At 33.5% G+C, this 23,676-nt stretch overlaps 1 protein-coding gene and 1 long non-coding RNA gene across 2 annotated transcripts; one reads left to right on the top strand and one right to left on the bottom strand.

The window, feature by feature from the left end:
* Nucleotides 1-2,439: 2,439 nt before the first annotated feature.
* On the top strand, nt 2,440-13,038 carry LOC136227192 (uncharacterized). Its single transcript, XR_010687981.1, has 6 exons — nt 2,440-5,608; nt 5,692-5,722; nt 7,478-7,525; nt 12,159-12,304; nt 12,396-12,644; nt 12,719-13,038. It is a non-coding gene; the product is annotated as an uncharacterized lncRNA (long non-coding RNA).
* A 4,797-nt stretch (nt 13,039-17,835) lies between these two features.
* Nucleotides 17,836-18,893, bottom strand: LOC136226768 (hevamine-A-like). The gene has a single exon (XM_066015418.1). It carries the CDS (start codon nt 18,823-18,825, stop codon nt 17,908-17,910), a length of 918 nt encoding a protein of 305 aa, XP_065871490.1. The 5' UTR covers nt 18,826-18,893; the 3' UTR covers nt 17,836-17,907.
* Nucleotides 18,894-23,676: the final 4,783 nt, after the last annotated feature.

Here is a 23,676-nt window from a genome sequence, read left to right as displayed (position 1 = left end):
ACAGCCGCTGCTGAAGCTCAGGCAGTTCGATTGGTTCACGGTGGCGGAATTTCCTACGGAAGAGAATGACTTCTTTCTGACGAATTTGACAGCGCCAAGAGGAGGAGGAAGAGGAAGAAGAGAAAGGATTGGATAGGAAATTATTTGTGGCTCTGCAGATTTCAGCAAAATCGTAAATATTTGGGTTTTCTGGTAAGGAAGCTTCAATATTTTTGCGAGATGGTTTGGTTGAGATGGAAGAGGAAGATGAAGACTTAGAATTGTCCTTGTATTTATTGTTATAGGTTGAAGAGAAATTAATGGAAGATGATGAAGATAGGGGGTAATTGATGGATGAAGAAGAAGAAGGATTTGCAAAAGAAGATGATTTAGACCGGTGAGATTTGGGGGTGAGAGAGGGGGTTACGTCAGTGCTCTTTTTTGATCTGCACATGAGGAGACTTTCTGGAGGAAGAAGGAACCGCCGTTGTGGGTGGTGGCCGGCGGTGACACGGAAAGCAACTGAAAAGGAATTCAATTTAGTTTTAGGTTTGTATTTGTTTAGTAATTTTGGTTTTGGAAGATTGCAGTTCTGTCCGTGTCAAAGATGTAAAGGAAGGTGCAGAGAAATTGAAGAAACTGACAAAGGGAAAGCAGTGACGGAGGATAGAAAAAGACCAAAATTCCAAAGTATTGGTAAAATTTTAGAATAATGCACTCTAAATTAAAGCACCGGGTCTTCCATGTCATTCGAAGGACCTCCAATTCACATTTGGACACGTGTATTGTGACCCTACGTAATAATTAAAATAGTGTGGCCTTTTATAATATACGTGGTCTATGTTACACGTGTCAAAATATATATGGAAGGTCCTCCGAGTGACATGGAGATCCGGATGCTTCTAATAATTTGCCGTAAATTACACCTATTCCAACTCAACTTTACTAATTTGTATGGATATTAACATAAAATTCACCAAACTTAATATTATAGTCATTAACTTTTAATCAATTTCTCAATAAATTCTCAAAATTATTACTGATGATGAAAAGTTGAAAGAATTAAAGTTGTTTATAACCATATTTATTATAGAATCATAATTTTTATTTTTCAAAAACATAAGTTGTAGTGGTTTTTTTTTCTCTAAACATTCAAATTCTGTTTTCCAACTAAATAAAATCTAAATGACCTCAAAATAAAATAGTTAAAGAATAAAAATTTTCAGAATATGATTAGCCCCGTTTCTGGTCTGGGCAGGAGGGGTACCTAGGGCCGAAGGAAAAAAGGGTCCAAAAAATACTCTTCTATATAGGTTTATGTAACATGGAGGTCAGACAATATACAGATGAGATAAGTTTTTTCTGAATGTCAAAGTGTGGAAAAAAATTACTCTAACCGTCAAAGAAAACGTCACATCATAGAATGAATTAATAATTAATTTATGGGTTAATTACAAATAACTACCATGTGTTTTGACAGATTTATGATGTGGTATATGTGTATTATTTTTTTTTGCAAACACAAGACAAATGTATGGATTCTGTTAAGTTCTTGATGTGGCACAGGACATTATGAGAAAAACGATTTTTATTTTTGATTTTTTGATTTTTCTTTCTTTGTCTCTCTCCTACTCTCTCTTTCTTCTTCCATTGTTCTTCCTCTTCATCCTCCTCCTCTCTTTTCTACTTCTTCATCTTCATCTTCCTTTTTTTTTCTCCTTTTCTTCTATTTTTTTTTAAATTCTGAATTCTGAAAATTTCAGAACATTTGGAAATTCCAGACATTCATCACATCTGGAATTTCCAGATGTGAACTTCACGTTTGGAAAATCCAGACGTGATGAACATTTGGAAAATCCAGACGTTCAACATCTGGAATTCCAGAAGAAAGAAGAAGAAGAAGAAGGTCAACCAAAAAAGTAAAAAAAAGTCAATTTTTTTTACCCGAAATTGCCCATGTGATTTAACAGTGGTGCTGCTTTCCTTGATTTTGTTAACGGTGATAACATAAAGTTGTGTTTGTAAAAAAAAAAAAACCACAGGTGCCACATCACAAATCGGCCAAACCACATGGTAGTTATTTGCAATTAACCCTTAATTTATTTAACATAAATAAGATAATTTGTAATGAAATAAATTTGTGTCAATCTTTATAGCCTTATTTTTTGTTTACGCTAGATTCGTAGATAGATGCACTTATATTTAATTTAGGAAAAATTACAAAACCGGGTCAAATTGAAGGTCCATTCATATATTTAAACCCATTACAAAACACGTCACATATATAGATTCTTTCATTTAGGAATTATCCATACTACCTTATATATATATATATATATATATATATATATATATATATAACATTTAACGCTTTTTTTTACCTTCATCTTCTTCTTCTCTGCATTTGCGAACTTGATTTATCTTATGCTTTTCAACATCTGCAAACTCCATTTTTATTCCTCATTCTTCTAGTTTATTCTCTTTGATTTAAATGGAAAAAAGCGGCAAGAATGTATGTATTTACTGCATTTGTGCTTTTGATATAAAGTCTTGAGACTTGGACATATTCCAACAATCTCCCACTTACACTAAGCAAGGTTCTATCCTTATTGACCTAACATGACCATCATGCTTAAGGCTGATCCAATCATTCCATTATTTGATCCTCGACAATACTATCTGAATCAACTTTGTCGGTCTTTATTCTCCAATCGAATCCATTCTATTAAGACAAAATCCCCTAAATATGTGTTTAGATTTTGGTTATCATGCCCGAAACTTCCATGCTTGTGCACTTGTTCCGTTTCCATCACATAAAGATGTGTACCCTGACTAGGAAGAAATAACACAAAAATAAATATTTGTTCCCAACTCAGTAATTAACTCACTTCTGATCCAAACTAACTTGTTGCATCCAACGCAACAACAAACTCAGTATTCTAAATAGATTTAATAATGACATGCTGATTTAAACCTACAAACAGACTGACACATCCGTTATATACTTTATGACATCTTTTAGCTTTAATTATGGTTCGAGAGTATCAATCCATCTAATCTTTTATTTCTCCAAGAAATTGGATTCACAATTCGATGTACTGAAAATCTAATTAGCTAAGTCTTTCCATGCAAAGAACAATTATGTGTTCCCACTATTTTTCTTACTTTAGGCAAGTCTCATATCAATTTCAATTAATCATGCGACTTATATAAATTTAGATGTTTACTGATTATATCTATCTTCATAACCTAGTGAACTAGATATAATCAACAAACTACCTTTTGAAGATCTAAGTTTAAAAAATCTTCTCCCACTAACTTTCTTCAAATGAGGAGTACTCTTTTCAGAATAGTTAGCAACAAACCAATTGTTCTCATTAGGGAAACATATAATGATATCCATAACTTCCTTTTAAGATATCATTTAGAACACCCACATCTTAATATGGTGCTTTTAGGTGTTTGTTTAAATAACACCAATTCGCGATTTTGAGGCCCTGAACAGTGGAATTTGGCCAAACGAGGGTGGGGCCATACAAAAGCTGTATGAGTTTTCACCGTTGGCCCGTTTCTAATTATAGTAGGGTTCGAGAATACAAAAATTCGACACTTTAAAACTTGGTAGAATTTATGAATTGCTCAATATTCGACCGCATCAAAAACACAAAACAGAATTCCAAATAGAAATAGTTTCTTCTGCTAGATCACCAAGACAGTTCCAAACCAGAACCACCCGTTCTCCGTCTTACTCCACTAGCGTCCTTCTCCACCGACATCATGCTCCATCACCATGGTTATACACACATGCCGTGGTTTTCCTCCATCGATATAGTGTAGTTGCCAATCATGATTTCTTTTCTTCATTTATGGCGTATATTGTGCTTAATTTTTTTGAGTTTGGATGGAAATTTTCTTTGTTTTGAAGTTTCCCTTTTTCTTTCGACTTTCCATTTATTGTACATTCTTATGTTTATGCTTTAGTTAACCGACTCTGTGATGCAGGTATCTAGTCGACCACATGTGAGGAGATGAATGGTGGATGAAGTCGGGGTCAAAGGGACAACACACCAAAGTAGAAAGACTTTTTTGCTGAAAAATAGACCCACAAACTACTCGAGCCAGGCCCACTCGAATCCATCTTTCATCTAACTTTGATCTAACCCTGCTCGAATAGTTTGCCAAATACTAAATCTCATCAACACCCTTAGCCCTTGTTTGGGAGGAGGTTAATGAGAGTAAATGGAAGGTTAAGTATTAAGTTAACTTTGTTTAGGAGTTATTTTTTGAGAGTAAATAGAGGTTAATGAGGTTAAATGTTTACTTCCTCTAACCTCCAAACTCTAACCTCCAAATTGGGAGTTAATGTGAGTAACGTAAAGTTTTTTAAACTCTGCAGAGTAAATTTAACATTTCTTCCCCTCCATATTTAAACTCCCAAACGAAGTTAAAAAATTTAACCTCATTTACATCATATAAACTCCCAAACAAGGTTAATTTTTAACTTTCCTTTCCATCACTTCCATTCCCTTTTCATTACCTCCTTTAACTATCACCTCTATTAACCTCCAAACTCCCAAACAAAGGCTTATTGACAACTATAATATCCCCTAAACCTTGGTAAAAAAAGTACCTCTCAAACCGTCCGAGCCAAGCGCACTAGCAGAATTCAGATGAAAGACCGTAGTCGTAATCTCATCGGTTGGACTCTGAGTTAGAAGATTGTTATGGTTTAATGACCTCCTTCACGCAATCAAAGTTCAAAGCCATTCAAAATTTTCAAAAACTTTCTTAATTCAACAATATCAATTTTATAGCTAGATGAGATTATCAACATCATAATAGCGGAATCATATACACTACAAAAAATAGGGCTTTAGTGGCCTTTTTGTAGCAGCACTTTGATTGAGTGCCCCAATGGGCTTTGGGCCATCTATTGTTGTGGCTAAATTAAAAACTGCCCCTATGGGCTTTAATTAAATGATACTATATGAAAGCCCATGAGCAATTAGGTTATTTTCTTCATCTTTCTAAGTCAAGGCAAACTCAGAACTTCTCGATTTTCACCACTCAAGCCGCATACATGGGATCTGCTATCTGCTATCGCTGTATCTAGTTCGCAAATTACTTCCTCTTCCTCTCCTCTCCTCTCAGATTCACGATTTTCTTAATTCTCTACTATCTGCTATCTGATATCGCTGCTATCGCTATATCTGCTATCGTTGTTAGTTATGGAGGTTTGTGTCTATTCTATCTCTATCTCTTCCCAACCTCGTTTTTTTTTGTTTTTCTAGAAATATCTACTACACTGCTTGGGTTTGAGATGCTTACTCTGTTTTTTCTGTTGGAAATTGGGGTTTTACTAATTAATTGTAACTTCATCAGAGACATGGGATGGTAACATCTATTAGCTTATTCATTGTTATTCTTCTTGTTAATTTGTTGTTTCTATTGAGTGTTTATGTGCTTATTCTGACATTCGTTTGTATTCAGAAATTTTGAAATATTTGTAGAGAACGAATTGAAATCCAACCTGAATGGCCAACGGGTTGAAATTTGGAATATTATGGATATTTTAATTTGAGATTCAATGAGGAAGCCAATGGATGAAATGTCATTGTCTATACTAGAGGTAAATTGTGAAAGATTTTAGTACTAATTTGAGGCTTAATTTGGCATATTTTATCTAATATCGTCTGTTGGTTTCTGCTACAGGAAATGCACTGATTATTTTTCTTCCAATAAGGTAAGCCCATTTTTTAGGTGCTTATTTATCTAATTAGATTGCTTATTAACTGAATCCACTCTTAAAGTTAGTAAAAACCGACCTCTGTCTGCATAATCTCAGGTCAAATAAGTTCATGTGTTGGAATCTTACTTTGTTGTTTAAATGTTAAGTCGAAAAATGTGACGACAATGCTATTGTTAATTTGTTGCTTATTCATTACTATTCTTCTGAATACAAACGAATGGTCAATTTAGTCATTCTTTTAATCTGAGTTATGTTTGTGTTTTGAGCAGAATGAGCAGAGTATATAGTATTCTTTTTGGGTTCATTATTTTGGCCATTCCTAGTGTTTCTTATTTGGTTGTGAATCCCCCTTTTTCGATATATACAGTGACTATGAGATGACATATTGCTTCATTTTTGCTTTAAGTTCTTCTATTCAAACATTTCCATATTTATATATATAGCTGGTATTTAGATTGTGAATTTTGAAGGTTAGCTAACCAACCCAACTCATCCTCCACCACTTTCTTACAAATTTCTAACTTGTTCAGTTGATAATCTATCATTTATTTTATTTAGTTTTGCCAATTTTATAATATGCAAAATTTAAATTTAATCATTCCACTGGTTGTTTTATTGATTATCTATTGCTGCTCAGCTTTCTTATAGGAGATATAGATCAAGTATACACAAGAAATCTATTGATGAAAAGTAATATGTTATAAAAACTTGTCACTAGTACAGTAATTTCCTCACCAGGAACTATGGAGTATTTAATTAACTTCATACATAATTACATACCTATACTTGTTTTTTTTTTCTGTTAAAAACTTGATAATTTTGGACTTTTAGCATTCTTATTTGCTGATTTAGTAGACTTCAAAATTGGACATGACGCCACCAACTCAAACTTTTTCAATTGACACAAGAAGATTAGGATTGTACATGTTCAAGGAATGCTCCAATTTTTCAATTTTCCAATTGTTCAAGGAATTGTACATGTTCAAACTTTTTCAATTTTTGCTAGCAGCCCTTCATCTGACATATCACAAAAATGCTCCAATGTTTATTTGCTGCCTGGATACTTAAAGGGAAGACCTTTGAACCCACAAATAGTAGCATAAATAGATAGAGAAAGTAACAAATTATAAAAACTCAATTAGTTAGACCTTATTTACATGTAAGATGCCACCAAATCTTCTAAGGCATAATTAACAGTTGAGATTAAACATACCAAGCTACCTTCTAGAATTAGTTAGACCTTATTTACATGGTATCAAAAGCAATTGGGCATTTCTCTGCCGATATATTTAGCAAACAATTCCTCACAAACTCAATTTGTTTTGGTAATCCGAATTTCCCTAGGATGTTACCAATTTGGATATCAATTTTGTTTTTCTTAATCTGTATGTTTTATATCACTTTGTATCAAGTTGTATAGTTTTAATCATTAATGAAGCATAAAAACTTTCCCATTGCTTTTGCTATATGCAAACCTTTTCTTTCAAAACAAACATCTAAAAACAATTATCAATCTGGGTGAAAAGAAATCACACAAACCTATTTCTATAAACAGAATATCGTAGTCAACTAAGTTCCTGGACTTCTTGTATAATCCCTACAGGTTATTTTATATTATTATATTATATATGCATATGTATGCTTGAGAAATCCAGGTTGGGTTGAGATGTTCCTAATTACGTTGATGCAAGTTGTTTTCAAGTTGCAGGGATCTACATTACTAAAGCTCTTTTCTTTTGGTTCCCTCAGCTCTTTTCATTTGCAGTCGCGACATAGCTACTAAGTTCTTTGTTGGAGGTACTTATTACTAAAGCTCTTTTCATTTTCTTCCCTCAGCTCTTTTCATTCTGGCTATAACATGTTCTGCCTGTTCTATTCCATTCTTCGTTGTATTATATAGGAATGGATAAAACTTGGATAAATCAACCTAGATCTAGTAGTCAATATAGAAGAGGAGTAGAGAATTTTATTAAATTCGCATTCCGAAATGGTTCTGAAAATGGGAAAATCATGTGCCCTTGTGTTAAATGCGTTAATTGTTCTTTTCAAATAGTCGTAAAAGTAAGAGAACATTTGATATGTGATGGTTTTCTTAAAGTATACACTAGATGTGTATTTCATGGGGGGGAATATACCAACTTACCTTCTTCACTTTTTTCAAGTGCTACACATCAGTTCAATGTCGAACATGTGCAAGAATGTAGTATGCAGAGTAACACTAGCATACCAGATAACATGGAAATGTTATTGCGTGATGCCTTGGAGGTTGTAGATCAAGTTAGTGAAGAGGTGTTAAGTATGGATGGAGTAAGATGTGAAATAGGAACCGTAGAGGCAAATGAGGAAAGTGATGGAGAAGAGGATCTCGGACGAAACACTGGAATTGATGACGATGAGTTTAAGACTTTGCTAAAAGATATTAATGAAGAACTCTATCCAGGGTGTAAGAGTTTCTCTAAATTATCTTTCATATTGCACTTGTATCATCTCAAATGTTTGAATGGGTAGACGGGGAAATCATTTAGTATGTTATTGGATTTGTTGCTTGATGCATTTCCTGAAGGTGTATTGTTGCCCAAATCATATTATCAATCTAAAAAAATAATTCAAACGTTGGGTCTCAATTATGAAAAAATTGATGCTTGCCCAAATCATTGCACATTATTTTGGGGAGAGAGAAAAAATGAAGAATTGTGTAGTAAATATGGATCATCTCGATGGGTAATGAAAGAAAGAAAAGAAAATGTTGCTGGTGTTAGTGATGTTGAGACATCTTCTACCAAAGGAAAAAAGAAAGCTGCAAAAATTCTGGGGTACTTCCCCTTGATTCCTAGGTTGAAGAGGTTGTTTTTCTCATCAAAAACATCGAATGATATGAGATGGCATGAAGACTATCGCAAGAAGGATGGGTTACTTAGGCATCCAGCGGATGGAGAAGCCTGGAAAGCATTCAATGCTCGATATCCCGATTTTGCTTCTGATGCTAGGAATATTAGGCTTGCTCTTTCCAGTGATGGTTTTAATCCTTCAGAACCATGAGCACATCTTATAACACGTGGCCTGTTGTGTTGATCACTTATAACTTGCCACCTTGGAGTTGTACAAAACAGTCTTCTTTGATCTTATCAATGATCATTCCAGGACCTAAAGGTACAGGAAATAACATTGATACTTACTTACAACCTCTAATTGAAGAGCTAGAGCTATTATGGGAAGGGGTACAAACTTATGATGGTTCTACTAAACAATATTTTAATATGCGTGCAACATTGATGTGGACCATAAATGACTTCCCTGCTTATGCTTATTTGTCTGGATGGAGCACGAAAGGTGAGTTTGCATGTCCTTGTTGTGGGGAATCAACTGATTCAAAATGGTTATGAAATAGTGGCAAACATTGCTACATGGGTCACCATCGGTGGTTGCCTGATGGTCATCCATTTCGTTATCAAAAGGAATTTTTTGGTGGCATAGAGGAGCACAGAAAGATTCCTTTACGAGCTAGTGGTACTGATGTGGTAAGACAGTTAGATGACATTGAATTTACATCAGTATATACACAAAAATGGTGGAAGAAGAAAAGTATTTTTTATATACTACCATATTGGGAATTCAACCTTTTGCGTAGGGGTGGCAACGGGGCGGGGCGGGGGCGGTTTTGCATCCCCCATTCCGCCCCCAATATTTTCGGGGGCGGTTTCGGGGAATCCCAAAAAAATATTCGGGGATTTTTTAGCACCCACACCCGCCCGCACGGTTCTCCACGGGTTTCGGGGAATCCCCAAATAAAATTTTAAAAAAATTCCCAAATTAAAAAATTACTCAATCCCCCAAATTTAAAATTCACCACGTGTTATTGGTATAAAATATTAATTTAGAACAACAATAAAATGAAATTATAAAATATAACTTTAGAGCAGTACTAAAACAAAATTAAAGTACTGATATAATAAAAAAAAACTTAGCATTCAGTATTAGTACTGATATAATAAAAAAAGTTAGCATTCAGTACTGATATATCTAAATACATGTACCCAGAGTAGCAATAAAACAAAATTAAAGTACTGATATACTAAAAAACTCAGCATTCAGTACTGGTATATTTATATAAATATGATATACTAAGAGTAGCAATAAAACTAAATTAAATTATTGTAGATGTAGATGTAGATAATAGTATTAGTTAACTTATCACAATACTGATAAATTTTTTTTTTATGAATACTGATTCTTTTTTTAATCACATTTAAATACTAATTATCTTAGATATATAATATTTTATTTTATTGTTTGGGGATTTTGCGGGGATTTTACGGTCGATTTTTCGGGGGCGGTTTGCGGATCCCCGCAGTTCGGGGATAGTAATACCCACCCCTGCCCAATTTTAATGTTCGGGGCTAAAATTTCCCTCGCCCCCAGCCCCACACCCAAAATGTTCGGTTTTTCCCCGACCCTATCAGTTCGGATCCCCACAGTTTTTGGTTTTTCCCCGCCCCATTGCCACCCTTACTTTTGCGTCATAATCTTGATGTGATGCATATAGAGAAAAATATTTGTGATAATTTTGTTGGCACACTATTGAATCTTGACCACAAGTCAAAGGACAACATGAAAGCGCGTCTTGATTTTGTAGAAATGAATATCAGACATGAACTCCACCCCCAAGTGGATGAGAACGGGAGAAATAAGAGGATGCCTACAGCTTGTTTCAATATGACATCAAAGGAGAAAGATGTTTTCTATCAAGTTCTTAAAAGTGTGAAATTGCCCGATGGTTATGCATCAAACATATCTAGGTGTGTGAATCTTAAAGAACGCAAAATCATTGGGTTAAAAAGTCACGATTGTCATATTCTTATTGAAGAACTCCTTCCCGTGGCTTTACGAACATGTAGTCCATCAAAAGAAGTGATTATAATTGCTATAGAAGTAGCTGCCTTTTTAAAGCAATATGCTTGAAAGTTATTGTTATTGAAGAGCTTGAAAAAATTCAGGAGCGAATTGTTTTAACACTATGCAATATGGGGAAGACATTTCTTCCTTCATTTTTTACTATAATGGTTCATTTGATGGTACATTTAATTGAAGAGGTGAAATTGGGTGGTCCGATGCAATATAGATGGATGTATCCTATATAAAGGTAGTCATTTCTTTTACTAAATATATATTGCTTGTCTTTGTCAACTAATTTAGTCTTTCTTTTCGAAGGAGTTTTGTTCCTTTTAAATCATCCGTGAGAAATAGAGCGCATCCAGAAGGATCAATTGCAGAGTGGTATATAGCTGAAGAATGTCTAGTTTTTTGTTCAAGATAATTGGATGGAGTAGAGACTAGATTTAATCGGCTTTTAAGAAATCCGGATCCTCCTTTGAATGACAATGTCAAATATTTATTTTCAAGTGCTAGTCAAACTATTGGAAAAGCATAAAATATTACCTTGGATGACTTATCATTGCTTCAAGCACATCGTTATGTTTTACGACATTGTGATGAGATTGAACCGTTTAAGAAGTAAGCACATTTTTCCTATTAATTTAATAATATAATTAGTTAGTTTTAATAAATTTTCATGATATAGTGAATTCATACGGTTGGAAAAGAGAAAAAGGCGTCGTCATGCTCGTCTTGATGAGAGTGAGATACAAAAGATAATCAATGAAAAGTTTCATGAATGGTTTCAAAATAAGATAACTTTATACGTTTATAAGTTTATAAGTATTCCAAAGCTAAACATATTAACTTTGTACCTTGATAGGTTCTTATAATGAATGACAATACAACCATTTCAGAAGAAATTAAGGCACTTGGTAGAGGTCCAAACAAAGTTGCTAAGAGATTTTCCGGTTTTATCAGAAAAGGAGTTAGATTCCATACAACATCTCGTGAAGAACAAAAAGTGACTCAAAATAGTGGTGTGGTCAATGCATCTGAAGTTGGAGGTGTCTTGTATTATGGTAGAATTAGAGATATTGTTGAAGTGGATTATTATGGTAGTTTTAAAGTAGTGTTATTCAAGTGTGACTGGTTTGATGTTCATCATGGCATAGGTATCAAACAAGATGAATTTGGATTCACTCTTGTTAATTCTTTCGTCTAATACATACTGGACATAAATTTAAAGATGATCCCTATGTATTTTCCTCACAAGTTGAGCAAGTTTATTATGTTTCTGATCCAAAAAACACTGTTTGGTATGTAGTTAGGAGGGTTACACCTAGAGATGTGTTTGATATGGGTAACGAGGAAATGGTAGATAATGATATTAGTATGTCTTTTGTATTGGATGAACGTCCTAGTTGGGTTCGTACTGATATATTTGAAGATGATTTAAATATTAAACAATAGTATTACTTTTATTTTAAAATATTTGAATTATTATTACAATTGCATCTTTATTCAACTTTTGAGAATTATTGTTGTGTTTTTTAAGAATTTTTGCAGCATTGAAGATGCCTCGACGATTAAGAAAATTAAGAATAGAATCAGATGATGATCACGATGAGCCAGAAGTAGAAATTCAAAATTCTCCATCTCAAGCTAAGCAAATCAATGATAATGATTACATAGAAGTTATCGGTACCTTTTAAGCTTTTGATTTTCTTATATGAATTTCCTTTTATATAAGTATGCAGAAGGTTTCTATTTCAACAATCGTATTTTGTTTTAGATAATGACGGAAAAAGATATAAGAAGCGAGGAAAGACTACAATGTCTTCAGTGTGGAATATGAACACTAGTGAGAAATTTTTTTATTGAGGTGGATAAGTTTGGAGTGCCTTGCACAAGGGAAGGAAGTACTTTAGGATCGTTTTTAGGTACAATTGCAACTAATGGACAACTTGCACCTTTATATATCCCTAAATGGAGTCATGGAGATTTTGAGTCATTCCATCGAAAAATGTTATGTATTGTTAAGGTAATTTAAATATTGTCTTGTTTAGTTTGCTACTATTTAAATTTTGTAATGAACATACATTTTCTTTTTAGCAGGATCGATTTGTGTTTCCACCCGAGTTAAACAGTTGGATTCTAAAATCGATTAACAAGAAATGGCGAGATTACAAAAGTGACTTGAAAGCAAAATTCTATAGTGATGGAAATAGATCTATAGAGGAAGTGGAGACAGATATTCCTGATAGAGTGCTACCCAGGGCCGGCTCTAGGGGGAGGCCGCCTAGGGCCTCCGACTTACGGGGGCCTCCGATCGGATTTTTTTTAAATTTGATAATTATTAAAAAAATAATGATTAAGAGTTATATAGATTTAAATATATAACAAAATATACTAATAGGTTGAATGGTAAAGACATAGTGGAGATTTTAATAAGAGTGAAGGTTTGATTCTCTAAATTAGCATTTTTTTTCACATTTGCTCTTATTTTTTTTTCTTTCTTTGACAACATGAATGTATAAATTATTACTTTGTTATTGTATTTATTTTTAAATTTTTAAATTTTTAATAAATTACAAGATGAAATTCACTTATAAATTGTAATTTGATGTAAAATGTTATTTAGACTCTGATTTATTTAAAATTTTAATATTTGACCACTAATTTATTATTTGATCACATTTAGACCATAAACTATTTAAATTGATGAAATTTCACTCAATTTTGATGATTCTTTGGATCAACATTTATTAGTTCATTTTTTCTCTTATTTTTTTCTTTCTTTTGACAACACCTATACTGATTTTTTCTGAACTTTTTTTCATATTCGGAAACAATGTATAAACTATTATTTTGTTATTGTAGTGATTTTTAAATTTTTTATTTTTTTAATTACAAGACGAAATGCACTTATAAATTACAATTTGTAATTTGGTATAAAATGTTATTTAGACTCTGATTTATTTAAAATTTTAATATTTGGCCCCTAATTTATCATTTGGTCACATTTGGACCATATACTATTCAAATTGATGAAATTCTACTTAATTTTGATGAAGTCTTGATAAAATTGTTTCCTTATGATATGTGATGATATTTTAACATATGAGCTTGATATGTCGTACGTTTTAAAGTTGATTTATCCAAATAATTAATGAGATTAAAACAAGAAAACAAATCTCTAAACTAAAATTTATCAAGTTTAGTTATCAAAATATCATCATATGTCAATAATTCTATTAAGTTTCCATCCAAATTGGATTGAAATTTCACCAATTGGGATAGTTCAGTGGCCAAATAATAAAATTTTGGATAGATCAAAATGACAAGATTCCTTGGATCAATCGATGTCCAAATAGTGATTAAGCCTGTAATTCATAATAAATACGCGACTCAACCAATTTTTAATCTCGAAGATAAATTCTTCTCTTTCTTTCCATAAAATCTTGCGATTAGGTTTGAGTTCAGCCGTCCAAGATTAATTTCCAGAAATTAATACTTTTTTTTGTCTGCTTGCTTCTCACATGACTGCTGAGAAAAAACTTTATTTTAAATATATAAAAGAAAACTCGATTTTACATGTACAAAAACAAGAAGAATAACAATTTCTTAGTTTTATGTTATTATTATATGACTTAAATTGTAGTTAATAATTTATTGGTTTTACTATTTAATATTTATTATTTCTAAAATAGTATTAGATTTAGATATGAAAAAAAATGCACAATATGCCTAGGGCCTCCAAAATGCTGGAGACGGCCCTGGTGCTACCTAGTCAATGGCCTTCATTAGTCAGGACATGGTTCAGTGAAGAAACTAAGGTTATTGTGCATCTATTATGTATTTATAGTTTTATTCTTGATTTTATCCACTTATACGAAAATCTTAGTTTTGTAGAGATTGAGCAAAATTAATATTGCTAATGCGAAAAGAGAAAGAATTCACATACATGTGGTAGAAAAAGCTATGGAAGACGCCGGGAGGAAATGGTACATTAGTATTTCACTGACTTGTATATATGAATTTACTGTACTTAAAGATTATAATGTTATGATGAAACTGTTATTTGTAGGCAAAAGAGTTAGGTCACACACCTGATAGACTTAGCTTTTATGATGCTACTCATAAGAAAAAAGATGGCACTTATGTGGATCAAAGTACCAAATATTTCATGGTAATCTTTATCAAAATGGTTGAGTAAGTAATTAGTAATTATGCATTTACAAAATTAATTTGTTATTATTATTTTGTAGGATACAACTTTTACACTTCAAGCTGAATGAAGCCTTAATTCAAGTGCCTCTACAAGTGAAATAAATGAGCAGGTATTTGAAGATGTTTTTGGAAAGGAACATAATGGTCGTGTTAGGGGTTTAGGATTGGGACCAACTCCAAGAAGTTACTTTGGATCTGCCTCTTATGATGTCGGAGCAAGATGGAATTCATCAAGTCAATCACATGACGTGGAATCACTTAAAGTGAAGTTGAATGACATCACTTCTAAATTTAGTGATTTGTCCACCAGGCATGAGGAAGTATGTGACAAATATGACGATTTGGCTGCTAGACATGTGGTAGTATGTGGAAAATATGAAGATTTGACTGCTAGGCAGGAGATAGTCTCCAACAAATTGACTGATGTGGATGCTTTTCTATCTCAAAAATTTCCTGGACAATGGATGCCTAATACTCAAGAAACTGACCATCAGGTAATGATGTGTGTTCCCCATATGGTTTTAAAACTGTATTATATTATTATTATTTACTTTATCTTTCTTTTTAATAGGTTTGTGGTGCTAGAATTAGAGGGAATACGTCTTCATTCTATCAAGTGCCATCATATAACTCATCAAATTCAAACCATGATCCCTACTTTAGTTGAAATAGGTATGTTTTTAATTATTTTAGCACTAATTTGTTTGTTTGAACTTCTAATGTGGAATTAAAAGTCAATTTGTGGCTTGAACTTGTCTATATCCAAATACTAGTAATGAATTGAGTTCAGATATATGTAAGTCAGGGGTGGACTTGATTGTCATGATGGTGGACTTGATTGTCTATTAGTAATCTTAATCACATAACTAATAGAAATTGCATGTCAAGAAGATGTCAATAAACTATATAGTATCTACTAATCTAGAAAAGAAATATGTTGCCGTTGCCTCCTCATCAGTTCTTGTGCACTGGTATGTCATTGAATCAAAATGCTACCTTTGAAACTCGGACATCTGCTTGTATGAGTCTGCTTCAAATTGTAAATACCATGTCTATAAGCAATGTTTTGTCACCTGCTCTATATGAGTATTCATTAGTATGATAGTGTCTATAAGCTGGTCTGGATGATTATGTTCAGGCTCTCTTTGATCCTCCCCAAATTTTGCTTATTTTGGTTGTATGATCTTAAATTTGGGGATTTGCCATCTTCGTTTTGCTAATTGACAAATCTGTCAATTCAAAGTAGGGACTTTTAATTATTTGTTTATCAATGGATTAAGAGATTGTATTGCTGCTGAGACATTAATTACCAAATATAGCATTTGATTCTTGCAGGAATTTGGAGAGTTATAAAAACATTTGGTGCTTAAGCCTTTTGGGAATATGGAGCTGTTTATGTTGAGTACTGCAATATTGTTTTGCTTGACTTCACCAACATATGGCACTTAGAGGCAATGCCATTAGTTTTGAGGTTTCTAATGAACACGGATGAGGCATCGACAATTTAGAAACAAGAGGGAATCTCATGTTATGGTTTTATTTTGATATTGAAATGATATTAGTGTTGTAATATCATGCTGGTGATATTGAAATGACATACTCCATCAAATTTAGTTTCTTTTTTAATTTTAGAATCATGTATTGAATTTAAATTTTAAGATCATGTATTGAATTTAGTAATATATCAAAAGTTGATTTTTTTTCATATTATATGTTCTTTTTGAAGTGATTTGTACATTTAAATTTGATTAATTAATCCATACTTACAGTAGGTAGCAAATTGGAATATAAAAAATAGTATATATAATAAATAATGCATAAATTATGTAGGGGCGGTTTTAACCGCCCCTAGAGTGAAAAGAGATATTTTAGAATTAGGTCTAGGGGCGGTTTGAACGGCCCCTACAAATCCATCGCTAATTTTTACTCTACCCGATCGGTGGTGTTTTTCGTCGCTATTTTATAGCTCCGGCCCCCTTTGACGGCAGATTTGGGGCGGTTGGTAAAACCGCCCCTAGACTTTGTAGGGGCGGTTTTAATCGCCCCTACAAGCAAAAAAAAAAAAAAAAAAACTGCCTATATAGACAGTTTTTGTTGTAGTGATAGTAATTAAGAGATATATTTATTTATTTATGTGTAATGGAATATGAAGATACATTTATTTATTTTTTATAGATATGCATGATGAAATTAAACATAGTTCTCGATAGAATCGCTATGGAGAGTATGCTTATCACCTATTAAGTATTTTTTTATAGGTCTTGTGTGTTGTGACTAGTTGATAGTTAGAAGTACTCATTACTCATTTTCTTTATTTTGCCTATGGTAATTAAAAAATAATCGAGCCTATTTACAAGATAAAATTTAAACGTTGGGGGCTAGACCGTATATAAAATAAAATTTAAGTACTACTTCAACATATTTATAAAAATAAAATGAACAATATAAAATACAAATTATATCATAAAATGAGAGTAAAAAATATTTTTTACCTATAGTAAGAAAATTAAAGATTTTGAACCAAACTTAAGGCAGACAAGCTGGGTGCATTAATGTCTCGAGCCGGGCGGACTCGAATCCAACTTTCATTGAACTGCTCGAATAGTTTGCGACTACTCTAGCTCGTCAAAACCCTTATTGATAGCTATAATATCCCTAAAACCTTGGTAAAAACTACATTTGAAACGGTCCGGGCCACTATCAGAGTTCAGATGAAAGATCTTAGTCGTAATCTCATCAATTGGGCACCGAGTTAGAAGATTGTTTAATGACCTCCTTGACGCAATCAAAGTTCAAGTTTTAGAGCATGAATACCATATGCAGCCTTTTTAGCAGGAATAGACCTGTGGAAGACATTACTATTCGAGTCTGTAGTTGTTACCACATTAATCAGAGACGTTTTCCTGATGCAGGGGAATTAATATGTTTTGCTAGCCGTATGTTGATTCAATTGAATGCTATACAAATATCAGGAATATATGAAGAACAAGAACACGCTTTGTAGCTAATAGCTTCTTTATTTATTTGTAATGGAATATGAAAGATACATTTATTTATTTATATATAGACATGCTTTAAACATAGTTCTTGATAGAATCGCTATAGAGAGTAAGCTCATCATAATACTCAGACCAAAGCATAACCCCTGCGTAGTTGGTAGCTGTATTAATGGCAGGAAGGACTTGAGTAATGAGATCAGGTATATAGATGAATCCTCCACTAGTAGCTGCAGCAGGTGAAGCAGGCAATCCTAAGAATATCTTGGAAGATGGGACAGTCAAAGACCAGTTACTCCATTCCTTCCATGCATCTAGAAGAGAAGTAATATCTCCAGTAATTGCAGTAGATGATGAATAATTATATTGGCACTTGGCATTGTTATAGAATTGGATCCAAACATAGTCAAAAAGACCTGTGTTCAGAGCATTTCCGAGGTAATCATCAGGAAATATGCACTGGGGAGCTGCACTTAAGTACACTTTGTGACTGGGGTAATTGTATGCTGATAAGAACCTAGCAAGATCATCCCAATATTCATTTGTACTTATATCAATTGCAAAATCAACCCCATCTAGAACAGCCGGTCCGAGGGGACGAGACGATGAAGTCCCACCAAGGAAATTATTCCAAATGTAAGTAGCAACTTCCATGGCATCTTCTGGAGATGTAAGATTATAGCCCCGAACTCCTCCACCAATGGAAAGAAAAACCTTAATTCCATTGGTTTGACATGATTCAATATGAGAGCTTAACCATGCGCAACCATTGTTGTCTGGAACGCAATGCCCTGCAAGGTTTAAAACAGGAGTTTGGCCATTGCCAAATTGGGACAGGAAAGCAATGTTCACATATTCAAAATTGCCTCTTGCACATGTTTGTGCTAATTCTTTTTCACGTCCATCCTGACCCCAATAGATTGATATTCCTCCTGCTTCTGAACCCGCAACAAGAAATGTCACCATTAATGCTGCTAACCACAGTATTTTTGCCATATTCGATCTTCAAATGTACCTGCTGTTTAATGCTTTATTTATCTTCTGATTTGGTGTGTTTCATCTTTACTAAAACCTTCTATTTATAACCCAATATTACTCTTACTTATTTAAAACATGCATACTTTATTATTTTTTGTTTTTCTTTTGCATTGCCAAACACCAGTCATTCATTCATATAAATAAATCAATGATTGCCAATGAGGGTTGGTCCCAGTGGTAAGACGTTGAACCTTTGCTTCACAGGTTTGAGGTTTGATTCCCCACTCCGTCAAAATTTAGCCCTCATTGGTAGGTGATCTGTAAATTTCACTGTAAACCCTTGTATCCACTGCTTCACAGGTTTGAGGTTTGCCCTGACATTGGGAGTGGATAGTAAACTTTATCCAAACCAAAAAAAATAAATCAATGATTAAATAAATTAAGATTGGTCCACCTAGCTACGTCCTTATCTCCACATGTTAATTGTTTTGCAGTTAAGTGAGAAAAAATATTGATACTCTATGAATTGCTTTGTGACCACAACATATTATTATCATCTGTATATATAAATTATATATATTCTAAATTGTTTAACCTCATCTTTTAATTGTTATTGTTACGATCAACTCATAGTATAGCAAGTTCATGGTAGTACGTAGTAAGAGTTTTCTACAACTTTCATCTATTCTGGAGATACCTCCACATTGCTTCCTTCCTTAATGAAATAAATAAATTATAGAACTGAAATAATATTTATTCATAAACCAATAGATAATGATAAATCAATAAATAATGATAGGAAAAGAGAAATAAATACTATAAAACTTGTATTCGGTTAACAGATATATAAAAAAAATAGACTTCGAAAATATATAAAGAAAAATATTGATGCTAAATAATATTTTTTCATGTGATACCATTCATTAATGTAGTAATAAATTTATTTATGATCAAATAGAGGAGAAACTAATTCATTAATGTAATAATAAATTAGTCTTAAGCTTTAGAAGAGGTGATATACACCTATAAAATGAAGTATGAGAAACTAAGTCCTATAATTATTACCTTCTCCCATATTTATAGGAAGCAAAACCGCGTGGCGGATCGTTTGGCAGTTGCTGGGCATGGGGGATGTTAGGTGTTTCTACCCTTTCCGTTCCTCCTTCTTTTATGTTACCTTCTCTTCTTGAGGATAGGATTGGGGTCAGTCTTCCTAGACTGATCCTGGGTTAGGTTTTTGTTTGTTTGTTTTTTTTCTTCCCTTCTTACCAAAAAAAAAAAAAAGTCCTATAATTATTTATTGAAGCGATAAATGTCATTTAAAAGCTTAATTTAAACAACTTTTTTCTTAATTGACCGTCTTGAGAATATGATACGAAAATAGGTTCATCTTCAATACACACCTTGCTTCCAATTCCATTTGATTTTTTAATTTGTGAAATTTCTCACTGAATTGTAGTGATTTCCGTACAAAAATTTGCATTTTACGATCCGACAGTGAACTGCATTTTCACTTTCATTTGAACTTTAGTTTATAAAATTGTCATTGAACTGTAGTAATTTGTATACAAAAACTTGCAATTTTTTTACGATACCATAATGAACTTTATTTAGTAAATAATAACTTATGGCACTATCATGTGATAAATAAGTGCAAATTGAAAAGTTGGCTACGGCATAATTTTATAATTTGGAAAAATCGAAAGCATATGATAAGGTACCAAGGGAAGTATTTTGGTGGGCCTTGATAAGGAAAGGCATTTCGCGGAAATATATTGACATCATAAAGGACATGTATGAGGGAGTATGCACGAGTGTACGTACTAGTGTTGGGAAAACTGAAGAGTTTCCTATTACGATTGGAGTGCATCAAGGTTCCGCACTAAGCCCATTTCTTTTTGCCATCGTTATGGATGAACTAACAAGTTCACTTCAAGATGGTATACCATGGTGCATGCTGTTTGCAGATGATATTGTGTTGGTTGATGAGACGAAAGAAGGAGTGGAGATGAAGTTGGAACTATGGAGGCAAACTCTAGAATCTAGAGGCTTTAAGTTGAGTCGAAGTAAGACAGAATATTTGGAGTGTAAGTTTAGCGGCCGTAGGAGTAGGGAGGCAGGGACAATCACCCTAGATGGGAGAGTTGTTCAGGCCTCGGATTGCTTCCGGTATTTAGGATCTATTATCCAAACGGATGGAGAAGTAGATGGAGATGTTGCCCATAGGATTAAAGCTGGTTGGTCGAAGTGGAAGAGTGCTACGGGTTTCCTTTGTGATCCCGGCATGCCTAATAGATTGAAGGGAAAATTCTACCGGACGGCAATTAGACCAACATTGTTATATGGTACGGAGTGTTGGGCAGTGAAACACTGCCACATCCATAAGATGTCGGTGGCGGAGATGCGTATGTTGAGATGAATGTGTGGTCACACGAGAAAGGACCGGGTGCGTAATGAAATAATTAGGACAAAAGTAGGGGTTACATCTATTGAGAATAAAATGAGAGAAAACCGACTAAGGTGGTTTGGCCATGTGAGACGTAGAGCGCTTGATGCGCCGGTTAGGAGAACCGAAGAGTGGCAAAGGGATGTAGTGGTGAGGGGTAGGGGAAGACCTAAGCAAACTTGGAGGAGGGTGATCGAGAGTGATATGAGTTTATTGGGAATTGAGGAAAATATGGTAGTGGATAGGACGGAGTGGAGGGAGCGAATCTGTGTCGCTGACACGACTTGATTTTCACGGTTTTATATGATGGTTCATGTTAGCCGACCCCGAATCATTTCGGGACTAAGGCTTTGTTGTTGTTGTTGTTGTAAGTAACTAATTCATAAATAAAATTAATAATAAAATAGCAGATTTTTCTATTATACGGAATCAAATGAAAGTTTGAGACAATCTCAGTAATTCTAATGACTAAGACACCAAACCTCAAGCTACACTACAATTCCAAAAGATAAAAGTCTAAAGTGAGCTTGACCATTGTTGGCGATATTTTCGAAATATCACAATTTTCAATCTTGATACGCGTTTGTGGGGATTAAAAATGGTAAAAATAATGCGAGCGTGCCAAAAAAGCTAATTCTCAAAGGGTAAAATGGTAATAAAATAAAATAAATAAATATAGTGTGCCTAAATTACTTGAATTCTAAACGAAAAGCGATTGACGACTGTCACAAGGACTGAAAATAAAAACAACGGTCTTGGGCCCCGACGTTACTTGACAGGTCAGTCAGAAAAACAATTTTTAAGATAAGTATCAAAAATAAAAGCAATAAAACAACACAAAGATGTAAATTTGTTAATTTTCTTTTATATTTTTTATTGATTTTCTAAATATTTTTCAATGTTTTTTTGTATTACAAATAATAATAAAGCATGCAAATTACAACTTAAAAAAATAATAACTTTTTGGTTCAAAAAAAAAAAAACTTTAAAGCTAGAAATGTAAATAAGTCATAAAAAACAAATATGTACGGGATGAAATAAAATTAAACCGATCTATTTGATGTCGTTGGGATGCGTGAAATTAAGGATTAGAACTCTGAAAAATCGGCTCGGGGGCTGTTGCGTTGTCCGGGTAATTCTATGTGAATTCGGAGCAATTCAGAGAGTTCAGGGACTGAACCAGCAATTTACCACTAAGTTAGCATCAAAATGGGACTAAACTGATGCTTTCGCGAGACATTCAGGCTCGATTACGGGGGCTGTAGAGATCGGATTTGAGTGAAATGAAGGCTAGTATTTAAAGTTAGTGTGCAAAGGAAAGGCCTGGAACTGATATTTTAGAAAAAAGTCGAGTGAAAGAGTCGGAATGAATTATTGAAAATGAGGCGATAGAATAATTGTTTGATGGTTAAAAATCAAAAGCTTGATTCTGTTTCGTGGATGGTGTTTTAAGGACGATTAAGAAGGCTATAGGAGGTCGTTTTTTACGAAATAAAAAATGAGAATTAGAGAAATGATGTCAATAAAGAGATTAAAATTAATTTGGGCTAAAATGAACAGCTAACAAACTCAAAATAAAATTTGAAAAACGACTCACCAGAAAAGTTGTTTGATGAATTTTTCAATAATGAAAAACTCAAAAGCTTGTTTCTGGGTTTTTTTAATTGATTGAGATTAATAAAAAGTTTCTAAACATGATTTAAAATAAGTGTGTAAACTGAGAATGACTCGAAAATGAGGTTTTGGTGATCTCGGTTTCACGAAAAATGCTTAAAGCTTGGAGGAAGATGGCAATGGTGAAATTTGATTTAGACTAAGAGGGTGTTTGTTTCAGCTTTTCGGAGGAGCGTTTAGCGTTTCACTCCAAACCGCAGAAAATCATCAGTAAAAGTAACATAATACACAGACCCAGCCAATGAAGACTCTTTGACAGGACCCCATACATCAGAATGCACATAATCAAGAATTTCTTCGGTTGTATGTTTTCCTGTCTTAAAACTGACCTTTGTCTGCTTCCGAAGAACACAAAACTTACAAAAATCTAACTTGCAGCTTTTAACACCATGCAACATATTTCTTTTATGCAACTCAGCCATACCAGACTCACTAAGATGACCAAGACACATATGCCACAATTTTGTATCATCACCATTTGAATCAACAGATTGAACTCCACCTACAACTGTACTCCCTAACAGTTTATATATATTTCCAGCAGTCAATTTTCCCTTCATAACTACCAATGTCCCTTTTACAATTTTAATGGTTTCTCTATCCTCATCAGCCTTAGGAATAAAACCATTCTTATGTAAAGTACCCTCGGAAATCAGATTCTTCTTCACATCAGGAATATGCCTAACATCAATTAAATTCCTAACAATACCATCATGCATCCTAATTCTGACATCACCAATACCAGCAAT

Source organism: Euphorbia lathyris, chromosome 4 (genome assembly GCF_963576675.1).
Source record: "Euphorbia lathyris chromosome 4, ddEupLath1.1, whole genome shotgun sequence".
Taxonomy (NCBI): Eukaryota; Viridiplantae; Streptophyta; class Magnoliopsida; order Malpighiales; family Euphorbiaceae; genus Euphorbia; species Euphorbia lathyris.
This window is presented reverse-complemented; position numbering and strand designations above follow the sequence as displayed.